This window comes from Acipenser ruthenus, chromosome 14 (assembly GCF_902713425.1).
Source record: "Acipenser ruthenus chromosome 14, fAciRut3.2 maternal haplotype, whole genome shotgun sequence".
Lineage (NCBI taxonomy): Eukaryota > Metazoa > Chordata > Actinopteri > Acipenseriformes > Acipenseridae > Acipenser > Acipenser ruthenus.
Window position 1 is genome coordinate 27,141,628 of NC_081202.1, and position 20,852 is coordinate 27,162,479.

The 20,852-nt window shown below is 37.3% G+C and overlaps 1 protein-coding gene across 1 annotated transcript; it reads right to left on the bottom strand.

The window, feature by feature from the left end:
- Positions 1–420: 420 nt before the first annotated feature.
- LOC117419876 (endoplasmin-like) lies at positions 421–12,294 on the bottom strand. Its single transcript, XM_034033203.3, has 18 exons — positions 12,115–12,294; positions 10,571–10,673; positions 9,926–10,067; positions 9,594–9,710; positions 8,323–8,654; positions 8,105–8,216; positions 7,790–7,918; positions 7,549–7,665; positions 5,138–5,275; positions 4,183–4,260; positions 3,987–4,052; positions 3,282–3,551; positions 2,354–2,599; positions 2,129–2,265; positions 1,863–1,941; positions 1,580–1,735; positions 1,015–1,128; positions 421–711 (listed from the first exon to the last, which is right to left on the bottom strand). Exons 1-18 carry the CDS (start codon positions 12,161–12,163, stop codon positions 682–684), a joined length of 2,415 nt encoding a protein of 804 aa, XP_033889094.2. The 5' UTR covers positions 12,164–12,294; the 3' UTR covers positions 421–681.
- Between the last annotated feature and the right edge of the window lie 8,558 nt (positions 12,295–20,852).

The following is a 20,852-nucleotide window of genomic DNA, read 5'->3' on the forward strand; positions in this document are numbered from 1 at the left end:
TAAAAAAGTGGGTATTGCATTTCTCCTTGAAAGCCGTATTCAGCCAAACACGACTCTACAACACCAGCCTCAATTACTTCAAATCAAGGACCAATTACTCACATGACTTAAATTAAAATGTTAACATTTAAAAACAACTTTTTTTTTTTTTTTTTTTTGTCTTTGGGGGCATACATTAGTAAAAAAAAAAAAAAAAAAAAAAACCAACACCTTATCAATTTAAATCCTTGGATAACACCTCCAAATTCAGTTAAGGACAGGAGGTTTAACCAATGCACCCTCAGATTAAGGGGTGTTTTTTTCTCTACCCCCCCCCCCCCCCCATCTCTCTCCATATATACACACAGTCTACAAAACAAAGAAATGTTATCTGTGCACCAAACTAGATTGTTGTAAACACACACGACACACAACTTTTTTTTGGAAACATTTAATGGTTCACTTGACAGGATGGTTTTTACTCAAGAAACATTCAGTTAAATATTAACACATTTACAATCATGAGGAATGTAAAAAAAACACACCACACCTTAAAAAAAAAAAATAAAATAATAATAAAACGAAAAAACCCTCTTATGCCCCTCCATTTCCAGTGCCGCCACCCCCTCCCCAGTGCAGAGTCCAGACCGATCCTGCTGAAGCAGTTCTGCTCCTGATCACGTGCAACCCAGCCCTTTTACTTTACAGCTCATCCTTTTCACTGGAGGATTGCTGAAAAATAAAACAGATAAAAATGAAGCAGGGCATTTCACACACTTTTCAGCAACTGATTTTTTGGGGATGTTCCTATTTCCCCTTCGCTACAAATCTCAGAAGGATTCTGTCTCCAGAGTGGTGAAATTAGCCAGAGTTATTAGAAGACACCATGGCCCTCCTAAACGCACGCTAACAAACACCTTGCTGGGTGAAATTTGAAAGGGCCCCAATTAAAAGGAAGTGGACATCTGCCAGAATAAATTCCAAGTTACAATTGTGGCAGTATTACCACTGTTGGCGCACTATTGAGAAACTGACCTGCTCAGTTTCTTTCGTTGCTTCATCCTCCTCGTCGTCTGCTTTTATTTCCTCATCCTCACCATCCTCCTCTTCTGCAGTTTCTTCAGGCACATCTTCTGGTTCCTCCTCAACCTGAGTACATAATGTAAAAGTCTGAATAGAAGGCATCTCAAACTAAAAGCGTTACAAATGTTACTCAAAGTTCAGAACCTCCTTCGGCTGAAAATGTCCTATTGCAAGTGACTGCAGCAGCAGTTGCATAGTGCACCCCCTTGTCTTTGTACAAAAGCATCTGCTAACTGACCAAATACTAAAAGGTTGATTATGGTGAATCCAAAACATAAGCAGTGCCCACAAACATTACTGCCCCTGCCCCCTCAGGAAAAACCAAAAACAAAAGGCTAGGCAGTTAAAATACAGGAGAGAATGTGTAGTCACTGAAGTGTTGATTGTTCACCTCCTACAACCACCCAATAATTGTGGCAAGAAAAAAAATGTAAACCAAGAAGAGATAAAACAAAGCTTCCTTGCATATTGCTAATTAACTTATGTTAGTTTATACCAACAAGCATTTTATTGTTACCTTTTCAGCGACATCAACATTCATGCTGAGACGCAACATCCTCTCTATCCTCTCTCCATACTCCTTGGTATCTGCCAGCTGATACCCTGAACGGAGGGTGGCTGTCTCAAACAGAACCACCGCTAGGTCAGATGCGGTCTGGTCGTCCTCATTTTCCTTAGGGGAGAATTAAAAAAAAAAAAAAAAGTACAAGTTGGTTAACTCTCAGTACCAAAAGTAATTTCACAGAAATAACTAGGATCATTTACTGAAATGCAAGAACAATTTTAGAAACACCGCTTACATTTACACGTTTCAGCATCTCCTTGATGAGGGGGTGTCGAGGGTTAATTTCCAAGGTTTTTTTCTGACTGGCATAATAACTGTGGGGAGAAATCAATATATTTAAAAAACACAAAAAAGACATACCTAGTACAGCATCTCATCACTAACAATTAATTGCAATGGAAAAGATTAATTGATCTTAATTGTCAACTGCTCAAACCCATAAAACTACTACTACAAAGCCACTACTAGCACAAAATGGCATATTAAAACAATAACACTCACTTTGTTGAAATATCTTTTCCTGTCTGGTATGCTTGTGCCTTCATGATCCTCTCCATGTTTCCAGACCAGCCATACTGACTGGCAACCAAAGCACAAGGGGAGTCTGTGAGCCTCTGGGATAGAACAACCTTCTCAACCTGGAAAGGAAAGTAAAAAATTCACACATCTTTTCAAGCAGAATTAGCCAATAAAATCGCCTCAAACCACACTCCCTGTTCTCTTCACCTTGTCTTTCAAAGGCTTCTCCTTCATCCAGTTGGTGAGGGGCTCAAAATCTTTCACCATTGCCTCCCTCCTCTCCTTCGCTTTGTCACTCTCTTCGAAATTCACTCCCTCCTTGGCCACATTCTGGAAGCGTTTGCCATCAAACTCAGGTAGGGCCTGGATACAGTACTCGTCCACCGGCTCCGTCAGGTAGACCACCTCATACCCCTTCTTCAAAAGCGTCTCTACAAACGGGGAGGACTGTGCCTGTTGAGAGAAAAATCACTTGCCGTTAATGCACTCTTAGACAAGACTTCTGATGTAAAATAAAATCAAGAACAAACCTGGTTTACACTTAAATTGAAAAATATGGTCCAAAAAGCAGCAATATAAAAAGTCCCTTTCACACCGTCATGCTCTACCCGGGGTTATGCAGGTTGGCTACGAGATTTCACACTGCTTTTGCTAAAGCAGGGTTGACCTGGGTGACAGACGCAAGTAAACAATACGCGTACCAATGCCCCGGAAGCAGCTTGATATAAATGCTTCCATCCAAGCTTCTCTGGATTGAATCGGACGGCCCAAATGTTGATTAGAGCAAACGTTTCTTCATCCCTGCTGCAATCTGGCTGGTGCTGTGTCTCAAGCACCAGAAATATGGCTAAACAGAAAACAAAACATTCCTTGCGGAAGTAATACCTTCATGCAGGCGTGGCCGTTAGTTATTTCATCCGCCATCATACATTTTGTCTTGCAAAATGTATGACGGTGGGTCGCCCTGACCCAGGTACGACCCAGGTACATGGTTTCACTCCACGTGGGATTGCTACCCAGGTAGAAGTGCCAATGTGAAAGGGGCTCAAGAATGTTGACAAGTTTGTGTAAACCCAGTTTCCAAAAAAGTAACTTCTATTGGTAGGAATGGAATGCAAGGCCCTGCTACCCATACCTCTTTCCTGCTGGTTCCAGCCATGAAGTAGATTTTGTCCTGCTTCTCCTTCATTCTCTCCACATACTGTTCAAGGCTGCTGAGCTCGGTCTCGCTGTGAGAGGTGTGGAAGCGCAGCAGTTTCGCCAGGCGTGTCCTGTTGGAGTGGTCCTCAATCACACCCAGCTTGATGTTTGTTCCAAACTCCTTCCAGAACTTCTCATTGTACTTCTCATCAGCAATCTTCTTAATCATGTCCAGGGTCTTGCGCACCAGCTTCTTACGAATAACCTGTTTACAAAAAAAAAAAAAAAAAAGGAGGATTCACAACAGCCTCTGGTTCTATTAAATCACATGTTTAGAATTCAAAAAAAGGTCCAACTGGTGGCAGTAACAAATCATTCCTGTCAAGGAATTACAAAAGCATACACCAAAAATAGGCCCACCCGGATCATGAAAAGGTAGATCAACACATCCACCAAATGTACTCAATGTAAAATGCATTACATGAACATACAACCAGTGTTTACATACCAAGTTGTATCACAATTTCACAATAAGAAAAGAAAAATGTACTTTGTGCAAGAGAAAGAATGTTAGTGTAACTTGAAGACCAATTTCAATACTAATTAAATGCTTCTACTTTATTGATCACTGGCTCTCCATTACTACATTGCGCTACAACCACACAGTGCGACTACTCGAAGATCAAAACAAAAAATTCACCTTGAGAAGTTTGTGTTGCTGCAGGGTTTCTCTGGACACATTCAGAGGAAGGTCATCTGAGTCAACCTGAACAAGTGGGTTGATTAGTATTAACATGAATACAAAATTAAAATGATCAACCAGTCCAACAGTAGGATTATGTAGAGCAAGTATTACCCTACCAAAATGTAAAACAATGTAATCCAATATAACTCACCACTCCTTTGACAAAGTTCAGGTATTTGGGCATCATATCATTGAAATCGTCAGTGATGAATACTCGACGGACAAACAGCTGTAGAGAAAGGCAATATTCATCTAAACTGCTTAAGAAAATAAAAAGCTCTAAAACTATAGTGCTTGTAACTTTATAAAGAAATTGTGCAAGTTACTAAATTTGCTGTGTTCTAGTTGAAGTTAGTATTCGTGCTGGGACGAATACGAAATTAGTGTTCGGATATTCACAAGTTTTCAAAAAAAGTAATAAAAGCCATTACATTGCTCAGAATGCAGGCAAAGACAGCTTAGCAGCAGGGGCTGGGGACATGGCCCATGCGTGCCTTTTTACAGCAACATGTTAAAAGTAGAAAAATATCACAGGAGTAAACACATTGTGTAGGCCTAACTTTACCCCAGTGAATGAACTAAAAAACCAAGGATGCCAAATAGCAGTTCAAGTTAAACGTTTTGTTTATTCCCAAAATACTACATTAGTTGACACAGCATTTCCCCACCACCCCCCCAGTGGCCATACACATTTTCATAAAGGACCATGAGGTTTACTTGTGCCTTTTTGTAGCTGAACAGGAAGGGGGGGGGGGGAAATAAACAAACACACACACTTTAAATCTCACATATCACACCAAGCTCTCTCATTTGCCATGTTTGAAACTGTCGCGCAACTTCTGGTGAGGCGGTAAATAAGTGCAAGGTATTTTTTGTAATTTCTAGCGAACACAAGCATCTGATTTTTGTATCCGAATACATGTCCAAAAATATTCAGATGTTTGTCCCAGCACTAGTTAACATATGCATTAAAATGTAGTACACTAAATCTTGGGTTTAAAAATTCATAATGGAACCAACTAGCCACCACTTGAAGGGAAACGTCCAATAAAATACATAGCCACCAATTCGTCCATACCTTCATTATGTGAAGAGTAAATGCATACCTTGATGAAGTCGTTTTTCTTTGATCCGTACTCGTCAAAGATCCCTCGTGGAGCAGCACCAGGCACAAACAGGATGGATTTGAAGGTGACCTCTCCTTCAGCAGTGAAGTGAATATGACACAATGGATCCTCTGTATCCTACAGGGAAGAGAATGAAACACTGTGGCACAAACTCTGGGGTCAATTTTTAGGCTTGTCGGTTTGCCCAGGACAGTCAAATTTACAGACAAGGGTTTCCAACATATTCGGTAGTCTGTAGGACAAGTGCTTAATATATTTTAACAGCATCTTGTATAATGAAAGCAGACACTTCCTGTATTGGCGTGTGCCACTTTTGCAGTGTACTCAACACACTGTACCTCTTAGTGTGCAATCTAAATTTCAGTTTGCCAGCCGAAAGCAGCAAGCAGCTATACATCTAAGCAACAGATTTCTTTGTTGTGGGATGAACGGTAATAGTTCAGTATTTTATTTGGGATGCACCGATCATTGGAACACGAGACTCAGATTAATAAAATCTCAATCTGTAATCTGCGTTTCACTGTCATTAATCAGAGATTACTTTTATTTTTTTATTATTAGCTCTTGAAAGCAGCGTCTCAAATCTGTGAAGTTATACTTCAGTTCAACACTGAGTTTTTAAATCACCAATCCACACCACAAAATTGCCATCCCATGCCTGTGGGTCTCCCCATCAAAATCAAGCAAACACTGCATTTGTTGGAGCACACTGCATGTGGCGGCTCACGGTAGGAAGCGAAATCTTATTTATAACTTTTGTTGCAAACTTTGTCATGTTAATGCTGTACAATAGATTGTTGGTTTACGCATAACCACAGTTTGTATGCTTTCCAATTCTTTACACAGTTTATCATCTGTTTCTTGGACCTTTGTTTCAGGTACCAGTAGTAATAAATAGGCCTCCATAAATGCTATATTAGCAATAGCCTACAAATAATTTACATTTGTAACAGGATCTTGGGGAAATAACTTTTCTGAATAGTTAACACGTGTTTGTTTTCTGTTAGGCTATGTGTCCGACATGAATATGTTTGAGGCACACTTTGTAGTATATTTATGTAGTAAAATATTTCAAATTAAAGTTTCCCAATGCTTGTCTTTACTTCTATTTGTAGTAGTTCAGTTTAACCCTCATAAGGACATGCCGGAAAACTGACTTTCCAGGTAGCCTGGAGTCCAACCAGACCCCAGCAATAAAACATAACTAACTGGAGTAAATTAACGAATGAAAAATGTGTATACTAACACTATTTTGCTTTTCCTTCGAGCCAGCTTTGGTATAATGTGTTTATGCTATGCAAAATGGATGCCCAATGCGCACAGCTGTCTCCTAGCAAGTGAAGGCACCACTATTCTGGACGCTGTAGTTTATTCTAGCTCTTTCTATTTCAGTTACAGGCACTTTAATACAGAGTCACAGCACTGGAGTACTGAATGAGGGGGTGGCAGAAAGTATGCATACAGGCATGCCTGACATCAATCAAAAAGCACAAAGCCTGTGCTTTTAAATTACATTGAAACCAGAACGCTATCTGTTGACGCGACCAAGTAATAGCCAACAAATGAAACAAACGTAGGCGCTGACTCATGTCAGTTGACTCGAGCCTTTGTTTCGGTTTGCTGTAGTTTCGCTTAGGAACATGTGTTTGATGTAGATAACACGCGAGAAGGTAGGGCCCACTGATACACTGTCTGGGGTCCATACGGTCCTGAAACTGAAAACTATTTGGGAAATTTAAACCAGGCTACCTGGACTACAATTATCCTTTGCATAGTGCAACAGGATGGGTGCCTGACAACTACCAAAAAGGAAATCAAGTCACTATAACCACATAACTGATACTAAAGCACAGTCGGATCCGAATGGACCCCAGGTTACCATATGAGGGTTAAAGCTTAAAATAGTCAAGTGCCAAATTACAATTGTTTAATGGGAAAAATTTGTATTTGAATCCGTATCTGCCATTTATTGATATGGACTATCGGTCATCTAAAAAATCAGCCCCCCCCCCTCCCAAAAAAAAACACACACAATCTGTGCATCCCTAGTTAAGTGTCTGTTACCGTGAGCTACGTGGTTTGTATCGCTGCTCTTTAAAAACATTAAGTAGTACATATACTGAAATATATTATTGTACTTTCAATTTTGGTTTGCAAACAACCAGTTATCTACCTTGTCCATGGGACAATCAGAAAAAAAAAAACCTTTACAATCCTGAAACTTCGTGAGAATAGTTAACTGAACTCTAAAGATTAATATGTTATATACTGAAAAGGGGCGCCACAGCATACCCTTAAATTAACCAATGATAAGTATGTTGTTCAGCCCTTCAGATGTATGGAACTTAAGTACAAGCATGACTACAATTAAATCTACAAGGTCTATTTACCTTGGAGAAGGTTTTGTAAAAAGCTGTGTATTCATCTTCTGCCACTTCTTTCACTTGTCTTTGCCAGATGGGTTTGATGTCATTCATCAGTTCCCAGTCCCATACGGTCTTCTCCACCTAGATGATTTAAAAAAAATAAAAAAGGTCATGGGAGGTGGCTTGAATGGTTAATGCATGTACTTGCAGTTAGCAAAATTAAAAAAAACAAAACAAACAAACAAACAAAAAACAGCATCCTTACCTTTTTAGTCTTTGGTTTCTTTTCTTTATCTTCATCCTCCTCCTCAACTTCAGCCTCTTCATCAGTATCAGCCTCGTCCTTTTCTGCTTCACCCTCCGCTTCATCAAGGGGCTCCTCCACAGTCTCAGTCTGAACAAGGCACAATATTGAATACAATTGGTATACAACATGTTGTATTTACACCAAGTAGAAATGTTTTAACAGTACATTTCAAGTGGCTTCTGAATTAACCTGTATTTATAATAAAGCTATTTGAATCTTTTTTTGTTAATTAATGACATTGGCTGGCAACATAGCTCAATTAACGATACTCACTTTGCTACTCCAAACGTAGATGGGGAAGTTGATAAACTGGGAGTATTTCTTCACAAGGTTCTTGATGGTCTCAAGTTCCAGGTAGTCAGATGCCTCCTCTTTCATCACCAACCTGACAAAACCAAAATCAGAGTTAACACAAAGAATCCAATTTGAGATATTTAGAAGGACATAGAACGATATTCTTATCTATTTAAAGGCACGTTGATAAAACTCACGTAATTGTTGAGCCACGGCCCAAAGTGTTTCCCCTGGGATCTTCAATGACAGAGAATGCGTTGGAGTCAGATTCCCAGATCTGCTGTGTGTCATTGTTGTGCTTGGATGTTACAATGACCTTGTCCGCCACAAGGAAGGCCGAGTAGAAACCAACACCAAATTGTCCAATGAGTTCTGATGTGGACTGGTCATCGGTCTGCAATTCTGTCATTTTGTTTAAGAACTCGCTGGTCCCAGACTTGGCGATGGTACCCAGATTCTTTATTAGCTCCTCCTGGGTCATTCCAATTCCAGTGTCAGTTATATGCAGCATGTTCTTTTCTTTGTCAGACTAAAAAAAAAAAAAAAAAAAAAAAGGGAGATACAAGAATTACACCTTTATGAACAAACTTTGTGTATATAATATCTATATAGGCTTGCTACTACAACTTTTTGCAAAATAGATGATTTATAGATGTTTATTTCAGAAAGAAATTGACCTTTATTTTTCAATTCAAGCAGAGAATTAGAATTAGTGCTGGGACAATGAATCGATACATCAAAATAATTGTAATAAGCATCGATGTTTGGGGGGGGGGTTTGATAATGGGACTGCTTTTTTTTTTTCCCCCCCCATTAGGACCAGCAATTTTAAATCTACACTTACTCCTTGCCTTTCCTTTGGTTCCTTTAAATAATAAAAACCTCCCCGCCCACTACGCAGCACGTATGTTTCCAGAGTAATAAGCATGACAAAAAAATAAATAGAAAAAACCCTAAGAGACTAGAGGTAGGCTGCATTTCAGGATCAGATTTTGCTAGTTAAATTGTGAACTTAATTTTAAATAATGTCGGACGTTTAAGTTTTTTTTTTTACAAAAAGAACAAAATGGAAAGGTAAAATTTGATATTTGTGGAGTTTTCATTACTCTCGATCACAAACGTGTAAAGGAAAAGTTTTGACAGGATTTGTCAGGAGTGTAATTCAATGTCCATCACTACGGATGTAGGGACACGCACGACAGTGTCTGAGTGATTTTGATTTTTGTTTCATCAGCTGAATGACCCAAGTAATGGGGTTACGTCTCTGCATCTTAGCAACAACCAGCAATGTGGTTCGCCCGGTACTGCACATTTCAAAAGTTTCACATTTTCCCTTCAAATATGTAATTTCAAGCTTCATGCTCTACTGCCAAATACATTTTTTCATTATCCCCCCCCCCCCCCCCCCAAGCATTGGATTGCGCAATTCTGTCAATGCTCTCATTCATGCTTAATTGACTTTACAAACCTTAATTTTAATGGTCAGCTCCTCATTGCCAGCCAATGCATCATCGTTGGTCAGAGACATCAGACGAATCTTATCCAGGGCATCAGAGGCATTGGAGATTAACTCCCTCAGGAAGATCTTAAGGCAGACAAAGAATGGGGAAGATTTGTAAATATGTTTAACTGCATAATTTTAGATACACAAACTATAGCATTTACTTGTATGGCTGCCAACTGTTAGTTCTCAAAACATGACCAGCAATCTACCAAGTTTATAAAGACAGCTTTTATTTGTAAATCCAAATTCAATTTTATTGTGTAGCAAGCAAAGTCAAGAAGTTAGCAAATAGTCACCTCCTTGTTCTTGTACAGGGAGTTAATGATCAGCTTCATCATCCTGTTCACCTCAGCCTGAAAGACATGCTTCTCAGATTTCTCCCGTAGCTCCTTTATCTGAGCTGCATTTAGCCCATCTAACTGGATAGCTTCTTCCTCTCTGCAGACAGGCAGAACATACCAATTAAGACATATAGAAACACTGTGGCATTTAAGGCACATTTATTGACAATCCTGGTTGGCATATTGTGGCATAAAGGGCAGCAGTGTGGAGTAGTGGTTAGGGCTCTGGACTCGACCCTTGACCAGAGGGTCATTGGTTCAATCCCAGGAAGGGGACACTGCTGCTGTACCCTTGAGCAAGGTACTTTACCTAGATTGCACCAGTAAAAAACCCAACTTAAGTTGCCCTGGATAAGGGAGTCTGCTAAGAAAAATAAAAATAGTATGTATTCACTGAGAATTTTAGACAGTTTGATTAAAAAGGACTATGGCCCAGTGTATTTGCAAGGTAAAGAAACAAGGCTACTAGCAATTACATACAATGTCTATGACAGAACTTTGAACAGCAACTTCAAACTGTACAGCATTCGCATGGCATAGGAGACCATCAAATCCACATTGACATACTGAAGGAACTGAAAAGTAAATCAGAGTACAAACCTTTGAACAACTTCATCGTCTGTCCTGGACCCATCCCTGCTTTTACCCAAATCATCTTCTACAGTTCCATCTACGTCAACTTCATCTTCTGCTCGAACTAATGCTTTAATAGCAAAAAACAGTATTTTAGGCGCCAATGCAGTGTTTAGGACTAGACTATGAAACCTATGCAAACAGATTAATTGTTCAACACGGATGTTAAGTGGAGGTACAAGTCAGACTGGATATTACATTAATTCTACAGTTCAGCTTTACAAAGTCTTGCAAGTAGGCTGTGGGTACAGTACATAAAAAAAAATCTGACCTGCCATTACTGTTAATCAATCAATTCTATATAGCACCTTTCACAGTGGACCACCATCACAAAGTGCTTTACAAGATGCAGTAACAAGAAAATCCATAATACTTTAAATACAGAGAACTGCATAATACAGTAAAAAATGCATAATACATTTAATACAGTGGAAAGTGCATAATACAGGATAGTTGCACCACCAACCACTCTGGTAAGACTAAGAAGCATGGCACATGAAGAAAATGAATTAATAAGTTGTTTTGTTTCACAAGTGGGAGCAAGTCTGTCCTTTAACAGGCAGTCAGTGCTGGTTGCAGTCCTACAGCAAGCAGTGTACTCAAGGAGGCACGACTTTCATCAGTGCCAGTGTACGTCAGTAGTTAAGCTGGGATAGGACAAAGTCCCCCATCTGTCACTTAAAACCACAGCATTTTAAATCTTAAAAACATTACATGCCCAAGACTAATACCTGTCTTTAGCGACAATAAGACTAAAGAAAGTTACCTTGTGTCTTGCCAACTTCAGTCTTAGCAGGCCACACTACACGGACATGCTCACAAATTTAGTTGAGTCTTCGACTGGTCCTATTGACAGTTCAGTATTCAAGAATCTAAATGACTTTGCCCGCAGTATTAGGTGCGCACAGGTGCACGAAACTAGGGTTTGACTGGTGCAGGAATACACTTCATGCAAACCTAGCTCTAGATTTTGTCTTCGGCCTTGGCACAGTTCTTTTTAATCTACTATAAGATATATCTTGTACACATGTATATATTAAAAAAAAACAACACGAAAACATGTACATGTGCAATATATATATATATATATATATATATATATATATATATATATATATATATATATATATATAGTGAAAGTCATTCGTGCACAGCCCAAGTTGATAAATGTTTCATGTAGGTGTTGCCCCAAAACAGCATAGAATGAAATTAATGTTTAGAAATATATATATATATATATATGATGTGCGTTCTCTTTCAAGGGTAAACGGAGATTAAATAGAAACTTCCAGAAACATGCGAAACTACACGACAAGAACCAAATGACCAATTATACAAAAGTATAGAAAAACAGTAACATTTTACCACACATTTTTAAAGCGCGTTTTAGTACAATAAGAAGTGTGCATTTTTCTATAAAACATGCCATTAAACATAATTCTCTGAAATGGTCTTTACAGTGCAGGTTAAATGAATCGATAACCAAAAAGCACAAATGAAATAATACTTACTAAATGCTAGAAGCGCACAAAAGAGACCTATAAGCCACAGCTTCCTCATGTTTACGTGACGCTTCCAGGAAATGTTTAGATACAAATTTCTGACACTAAACTATGTTTACCAAATTATCCCACTACCTTCCAACCACAAGACTTCTGAACTCGGATGGGATGAAATACTCCTGCGTCTCATTTATTAAAGCCCTCACGCGGAAAGAGGAGGAAAACAGAATCTGGCCAATCGTGGCTCACCACGCACAATAAGTAGCCAATTACACAGCAAGCAGAAGCCTACATCGCCCAATCAGAGCCTTCCAAGTCCAACTTAATACGTCGAGAGCGTGGCTTCTTCTGATTGGCTGCTTAACATAATTATTACATATTCCAGAAAAAAATATATTTATTTATTTTTTTAAATATATTTTTACCATTAATTTCGAGGTTCTTGTTATCGTGACAAGAAATTAGTAAAACTACTTAGAAGTGACCGTGTGAAGGCTGTCCATCCGGGTAATGTGAATGTTTACCTTGGCAACCAGGATTGTCACTGTTGCTAATATTGCCTGTTAAATTCCCGAAAGAGAATCTGCAGCACGGATTGTTTGGAGGAGCAGATTAGGTGACCGTTAATCATGCAAACCATTGAAAATGTTACGTTTCAGCCCACAACATCACACAAAAGGTTTAAACGATTAAAACATATTTTATTTCAGGACGTCTCAGACAAAAACCCTTCTGTCGTGTAAAGAAAAGTAAATACTGCAGTAAACTTGGTATGTTTTACACACACACGCACACGCACACACACATATATTAGTTCAAAGAGCCAGCTGCCCAACGTTTCGATATGTTGTGCATATCTTTCTCAAGGGAGCATGTGTTTGAATCAAAACATTGGATGTATTTATAGGTGTTTGAAGGCATGACAACTAGTCTACTTGTTATTGTTTATATTCAAATCCATGATTTACTCTTACATGATGTAATGTTGTTCTATATATTGTGACATATTTTTTACTTATATCTTTAAATCTGTATTAATTTTAATTAACATTATTTTATATAAACATATTTATATTATCATGCAATGCCAGCTCTGAGGATCAGCCTTGATTTGGCCTCCCCAGGGCATCAGCATGCACAACTTTTGAATGAATTTTGTTTATTTATTTATTTAAATGTTATATATTTATTGGAGTTAAAACGTTCATTCTTTTCTGTTGAGTCCCGCTGGCCTAGTCGTGTTCAGTCTATTTATCCATTTACTTAATTTTATTCTTCTATATGTCGCATTGTCTAATCTTAGTTATTATTATTATTCCTATTACTACAACCTTTACATCATTTATGTCACGTCCTTGACTGGTGAAGTGCTGTACTATTGGTTCATTCTTTTTTTTTTTTTCTAATTAATGAAAGGTGGTTCTGAATTATTTTATGTAAAGTTGTTCCAGTCTCTCCAACATATTTTATTTCATCACATTTTTCACAGGATATTCCATGAACAACATTGATGTTTTTACAGTAGGTACCAGTTTTTAGTGGATATGTGTTGTTCTTATGTTTAGGTATATTTGTTATATTTTAGTTGTATTTACACACTTTACATGTACTAATGCAAGTATTTGTAGAACCTATTATGTCAATTATTCTTTTATGTTTACTGTGAACTAAAATATCACCTAAATTAGCTTATCTTTTGAATGCTACAATTGGGGCCTTAAGAAATACTTTTTTCAATTTTTCTGAGTTATGTAGAATCCACAAGTGTTTACAAACTATCTTAGAAATATTTGGCAAAAAGTTTAGAGTAAGTCATTACTAATGGGACTCTTTTGACCTTTTTATCTCTATTTTTATAATCTAGTAGATCATCTCTTTTAAGTTTATCCACTTTTCTTAACTCCATCTCTATAATTCTTTCTTTGTATCCTCTTTTTTTAAGATTTGTTTTTGATACATTTCTTTGTTTCACAGTCACTTTCTTTTGAGCATATTCGTTGTAATTCTTATTCCTAGACCCTTTGGGATTGCCCTTTTAGTGAGTATCGGATGTGCAGAGGACATGTGTAAATACTGGTGCATGTCAGTAGGTTTACAGAAGAGGTCAGTCTCAATTGAAACTTCTTCAAGTTTTACTATGGTGTCAAAAAATTAAATTTATTTTCTTATCCATCGAAGGTCCACCTTAATATTACTGTGTATTTCATTTGCCATTTTATAAAACTGGAAAATAGAGTCTTCTCCATGTGTCCAAACCCCCCAAATATCATCTACAAACCGAATATATTCTAAAGGTTCTCATTTTGACTTTCTCAGTAATTGTTCTTCCAATTTCCCCCAAAATGCATTCCTAATTTAGATCCTATTGCTGCTGTACCATCGTTTTGTTTGTAATTCTTATTAACAAATGTAAAATAACTGTTTTCTAAAACTACGTTGATCATGTTCAGCACTTTTGCTGTTGGTATTGATTTATCTAGTCTATTATCTAGTGCTTTTTTACAAGCTTCTAAATTTTCTTTACGAGGGACACTTGGGTACAAGGATTTTACATCCATGCAAAATGAAATTGTGTTCTCTGAAAGGTTATGCTTTAGTGATTCCAGTCTTTAAAAATTGTGTTGCATCCTTAACATAGCTTGGCAATTTCTCAATGTTGTTTTTCTGCTATTTCAGCTATTATGTGTGTTAGATCGTGCTGACTATCATTCGCATAGGGTGATTTTCTTTGTGCATTTTAGGATTTCCTCTTGCTAGGCCTGTTCTATTATGTGGCTGCATGTATTTTTTTTTTAATTCTTTTGATATAATTCCTTTATTGTATAGTCTCTCTGCAATTTCCTTAACCTCTTTTACCGATTTATTGATCTTATTGCTTTTAACTTCTTCATATGTATCTGTATTATTTAATTCACATTCTACAGATTTCATATAGTCATCTGTGTTCATTATCACTATTCCTGAGCCTTTATCTGCTGGTCTTATACTTATATCATCATCATTTAACAACTCAGTCATAGGTTGTTCTTCAATATTGGTTAAAATAAGTTTACATTTTTTCTTTAGTTCTACTATAATTTCTTGTTTAACTACTTCAGTGTACATACAGTGCCTTGCGAAAGTATTCGGCCCCCTTGAACTTTGCGACCTTTTGCCACATTTCAGGCTTCAAACATAAAGATATGAAACTGTAATTTTTTGTGAAGAATCAACAACAAGTGGGACACAATCATGAAGTGGAACGAAATTTATTGGATATTTCAAACTTTTTTAACAAATAAAAAACTGAAAAATTGGGCGTGCAAAATTATTCAGCCCCTTTACTTTCAGTGCAGCAAACTCTCTCCAGAAGTTCAGTGAGGATCTCTGAATGATCCAATGTTGACCTAAATGACTAATGATGATAAATAGAATCCACCTGTGTGTAATCAAGTCTCTGTATAAATGCACCTGCACTGTGATAGTCTCAGAGGTCCGTTTAAAGCGCAGAGAGCATCATGAAGAACAAGGAACACACCAGGCTGGTCCAAGATACTGTTGTGGAGAAGTTTAAAGCCGGATTTGGATACAAAAAGATTTCCCAAGCTTTAAACATCCCAAGGAGCACTGTGCAAGCGATAATATTGAAATGGAAGGAGTATCAGACCACTGCAAATCTACCAAGACCTGGCCATCCCTCTAAACTTTCAGCTCATACAAGGAGAAGACTGATCAGAGATGCAGCCAAGAGGCCCATGATCACTCTGGATGAACTGCAGAGATCTACAGCTGAGGTGGGAGACTCTGTCCATAGGACAACAATCAGTCGTATACTGCACAAATCTGGCCTTTATGGAAGAGTGGCAAGAAGAAAGCCATTTCTTAAAGATATCCATAAAAAGTGTCGTTTACAGTTTGCCACAAGCCACCTGGGAGACACACCAAACATGTGGAAGAAGGTGCTCTGGTCAGATGAAACCAAAATCGAACTTTTTGGCAACAATGCAAAACATTATGTTTGGCGTAAAAGCAACACAGCTCATCACCCAGAACACACCATCCCCACTGTCAAACATGGTGGTGGCAGCATCATGGTTTGGGCCTGCTTTTCTTCAGCAGGGACAGGGAAGATGGTTAAAATTGATGGGAAGATGGATGGAGCCAAATACAGGACCATTCTGGAAGAAAACCTGATGGAGTCTGCAAAAGACCTGAGACTGGGACGGAGATTTGTCTTCCAACAAGACAATGATCCAAAACATAAAGCAAAATCTACAATGGAATGGTTCACAAATAAACATATCCAGGTGTTAGAATGGCCAAGTCAAAGTCCAGACCTGAATCCAATCGAGAATCTGTGGAAAGAACTGAAAACTGCTGTTCACAAATGCTCTCCATCCAACCTCACAGGGCTCGAGCTGTTTTGCAAGGAGGAATGGGCAAAAATTTCAGTCTCTCGATGTGCAAAACTGATAGAGACATACCCCAAGCGACTTACAGCTGTAATCGCAGCAAAAGGTGGCGCTACAAAGTATTAACTTAAGGGGGCTGAATAATTTTGCACGCCCAATTTTTCAGTTTTTTATTTGTTAAAAAAGTTTGAAACATCCAATAAATTTCGTTCCACTTCATGATTGTGTCCCACTTGTTGTTGATTCTTCACAAAAAATTACAGTTTCATATCTTTATGTTTGAAGCCTGAAATGTGGCAAAAGGTCGCAAAGTTCAAGGGGGCCGAATACTTTCGCAAGGCACTGTATCTAACCATTTATCTCTTCCATCCGGAGGAGTCCAATTGCTTGTACTATTAACCTTAATCCCATGCTCATAATTACCCTCTGAATCTGAGATATTTTAATTGAAAAAATATTCTGCTAATCTCATACGTCTCTCCCCCTCCTTTAATTCAGTGGCCAGTTTATCTTTATCAATGTATTTTTTAGTCAGTATAAATTTAAGTCCTTTACTCAATACTGCTTTTTGGGATGTGGTTAAAGTTTTACTTGATAAATTAAATAATATGTCTTCTGTTTTATTTTTAGTGTATTTGGTACCATTTCCATTTTTGGGTCTTTCTGTTTTGAATTCTCTGTCTTATTCATCTTTAATTCTCTATTTTGCATTTTATTATTTACTTTAAACTGTTTTTTTTTTTTTTTTACTGTTTTAGATTTCTTTTGATTATCTTTCTTAATTATGCCACAGTATTCAGATTTTCTTCCGGTTTCATTGTCTTTAAATACAATAACGGAGAAATGGTTATTGTTGTATAAAAGATTAATTAGATCGTTCTTATTTTTAATAGTTTCTATTGTGCCTTAGTATTTAAAACAATCCTTGTTCTTTAAATCTATGTATACATGTATGGGCCTATTTAGGAGGTCTACAGCTGCCCAAGAATCTATACTTCCATCACTTAATTTCATTTTTGCAGTATAGGTCACTGAGTCAATGTACAATTCATATCGTTTTATTTTGCTTTCCATTAGTTCTATTACATTTTGTCTAATTGTTCGATGGTCATTTTGTGAACCATATAAAACCACACCTAAACATCTAAAGAAACAGTTCCCATCCTTCTCGATTTGAGCTATGTTGTAGCTGTCAAAACTATTATACTCACATTGCTCAAGCAATCTAATCGAAAGTGTTTCAGCAGTGTTTTCCTTATTCTCTGATTTGTTTTGATTTTAAATTTTTTCTAGACCTATTCTATTTTCTAATCCTGGTTGACCTATTAATTTGTGTAATTTCATTAACTTTTTGTTGTGCAAATGTTGTAGTTTTTTGTTCTCAAGGTTTTCTACTTTACAAAGTAACTGTCTAAATGAAATACACCGTAATATTAAGGTGGACCTTCGATGGACAAGAAAAGAAATAGAATTTTTAGATTCCATAGTAAAACTAGAAGAAGGTTCAATTGAGACTGACCTCTTCTGTAAACCTACTGACATGCACCAGTATTTACACGTCCTCTGCACATCCGATACACACTAAAAGGCGTCACTTATAAAGGTTTCCCATTGTAGAAGCTTATTGAAGTTTAATAAAGCACAGTGAAATTATGGTAAAGCATAGGCAATCAATGTGAAATCTAGAGAGGTTAAAAAAACAACCATAGGAAAACTGCTAAATTATTGTGCAAATTTACTATGGTAAACTTTTATAAGGGACATATCAATAACAAAGGACTCCAAACTTGGTCTATTTCTTCCTGGTACTATATACAGTACTTGCATCATCTTATACTTACACTGAACTGCTCCATATTTTGCTGTATTCTACTACTGCTCTTAATTATAACTATTTTCTGTATTTTGTACTTGATTTTACTCTTAAAGGTATCTGTATTCACGGTTTTTGTACAGTAATTGCTCTTATTTTTAATCGTTCTTCTCCATTTATCATACTTACTACGTGCTCTTAATGGAATTTGCTCTTATAAGCAAACATTTTTACTATACACTGGCAAAATCATAGACGAAGAAAGAAAAATTGCAAATATATTAAATAATTACTTTTCACAGGCTTTTACAAAGGAGGACATGGACAACATGCCCCACATGTCGACCTGTTCCTATCCAGTTTTAAATAACTTTAGCATAACAGAGGCAGAAGTGTTAAAGGGACTAGGAGCTCTTAAAATAAACAAATCCCCTGGGCCAGATGAGATCCTCCCAATTGTACTCCAAGAAATGAAAGAAGTTATTTACAAACCGCTAACCAAGATCATGCAACAGTCTCTTGACACGGGTTGTACCAACAGATTGGAAAATTGCAAACGTAATACCGATCCACAAAAAGGGAGACAAACCCGAACCAGGTAACTACAGACCAATAAGCCTGACTTCTATTATATGTAAACTTATGGAAACTATAATAAGATCTAAAATGGAAAATTACCTATATGGTAACAGTAACCTGGGAGACAGTCAGCATGGTTTTAGGAAAGGGAGATCGTGTCTAACTAACCTGCTTGACTTTTTTGAGGATGCAACATTGACAATGGATAATTGCAAAGCATACGACATGGTCTATTTAGATTTCCAGAAAGCTTTTGACAAAGTCCTGCATAAAAGATAAATTCTCAAACTGAACACAGTAGGGATTCAAGGAAATGCATGCTCATGGATTAGGGAGTGGGTAACATGTAGAAAACAGAAAGTACTAATTAGAGGAGAAACCTAAACATTTTTTGACCTGAAAAAAGAAACAAGGACCAGGGGTCACAAATGGAGATTAGATAAAGGGGCATTCAGAACAGAAAATAGGAGGCACTTTTTTACACAGAGAATTGTGAGGGTCTGGAACCAACTCCCCAGTAATGTTGTTGAAGCTGACACCCTGGGATCCTTCAAGAAGCTGCTTGATCAGATTCTGGGATCAAGAAGCTGCTTGATGAGATTCTGGGATCAATAAGCTACTAACAACCAAACGAGCAAGATGGGCTGAATGGCCTCCTCTCGTTTGTAAACTTTCTTATTTTCTTTCTTATGTTCTAGACATTTTATTCTCAATAGAGTCATGCTACTGGAAAATTAAATTACAGTCTAAAATTAAAGGTGCCTTACTAATCTAGAGAGTCTCCCAAGTTATTATTATACAATTATCACATTGTGATATCAGAATGCTTTTAAAGATATTTTGATCTACAAGTTTTTAAACTTAAATATGCTCGTCTTGCGATAAAGTATTTAAAAATATTTTGACATCAGTAATGCTCAAAGTGTTGGTCAGTGTTTTACTGACAGTGACAATATTTTTCTAAATATTGTATTAATTCCCTGTAGGTTTTCTTGTGGAGATTTTTCTGATGCAGGAATCTGTTTTCAGGAAGCTCTGGTTCTAAGAAAGTGTTGGTATGGTCCAAGGCACCCCCTAGTGGCTGAAGTAGAAGAGTACCTGGCACACCTCCTCTGTAATGCAGACTGAGACTGGGTAAAGGCAGTAACTTGAACACAAATGATTTTGCTTTCCACTGTTCATTCATTCATTAATTATTATTAATTAAACCAGGGACATACCCTTTGAGAGCAAAATATATAAACATAAACAAGATCAGATCAAACCAGTAGCAGTACTCACCTTTTGCTCTCCAACCTTGTCCTTTACCCCCTAATATCAAGTTATATTTATATAACTATACTTTGTATCAAAAAACATAATGAAAAAATGCAATGAACGTATGAAATATAAATTTTTTGGCTTTTAGGCTGGCATATATGCAATACCAATTGACACATTTAATTGAACAGTCAAGTACCAGTGATCTATCTATTAAAAAATAAATAAATAAGTACAAGTAATTTTACATTATTATTTATTTCTTAGCAGACACCCTTATCCAGGGCAACTTACAATTGTTACAAGATATCACATTATTTTTACATACTATTTTTTTTTTTTTTTTTAACACATTATTTTTACATACAATTACCCATTTATACAGATGGGTTTTTACTGGAGCAATCTAGGTAAAGTACCTTGCTCAGGGGTACAGCTGCAGTGAACCCTAACCACTACTCCACCCTGTTGCCCTGTGCACAGTGCACAGAATCTCTATATTTTAATGTTCTGTACTTTTTGCATTGCTAGTATTTCCAGGTCCAGCAGAAGAAGAGTGCTAGAACTTTATCGACATGTACTGGAGGTTAAAGAAGCAGCAAAGCTCCAGGCATTATCTCCACACGTTGCACAGCCTTTAGGGTGTAGCCTGGCCAGCACTCTTTATAAATTAGGTATATGCTGTTCTAAAACTTCCCTTCATT

What these genes read in the sequence shown, in the direction of transcription:
- LOC117419876 (XM_034033203.3), bottom strand. Translation starts at nt 12,163, where the DNA reads ATGAGGAAGCTGTGGCTTATAGGTCTCTTTTGTGCGCTTCTAGCATTT. An exon ending in AGAAGCCTTTGAAAGACAAG is followed by an intron (nt 2,266 to 2,353) that starts GTGAAGAGAACA and finishes TTTCCTTTCCAG; the next exon opens with GTTGAGAAGGTTGTTCTATC. An exon ending in GGAAAAGATATTTCAACAAA is followed by an intron (nt 1,942 to 2,128) that starts GTGAGTGTTATT and finishes TTCTCCCCACAG; the next exon opens with TTATTATGCCAGTCAGAAAA.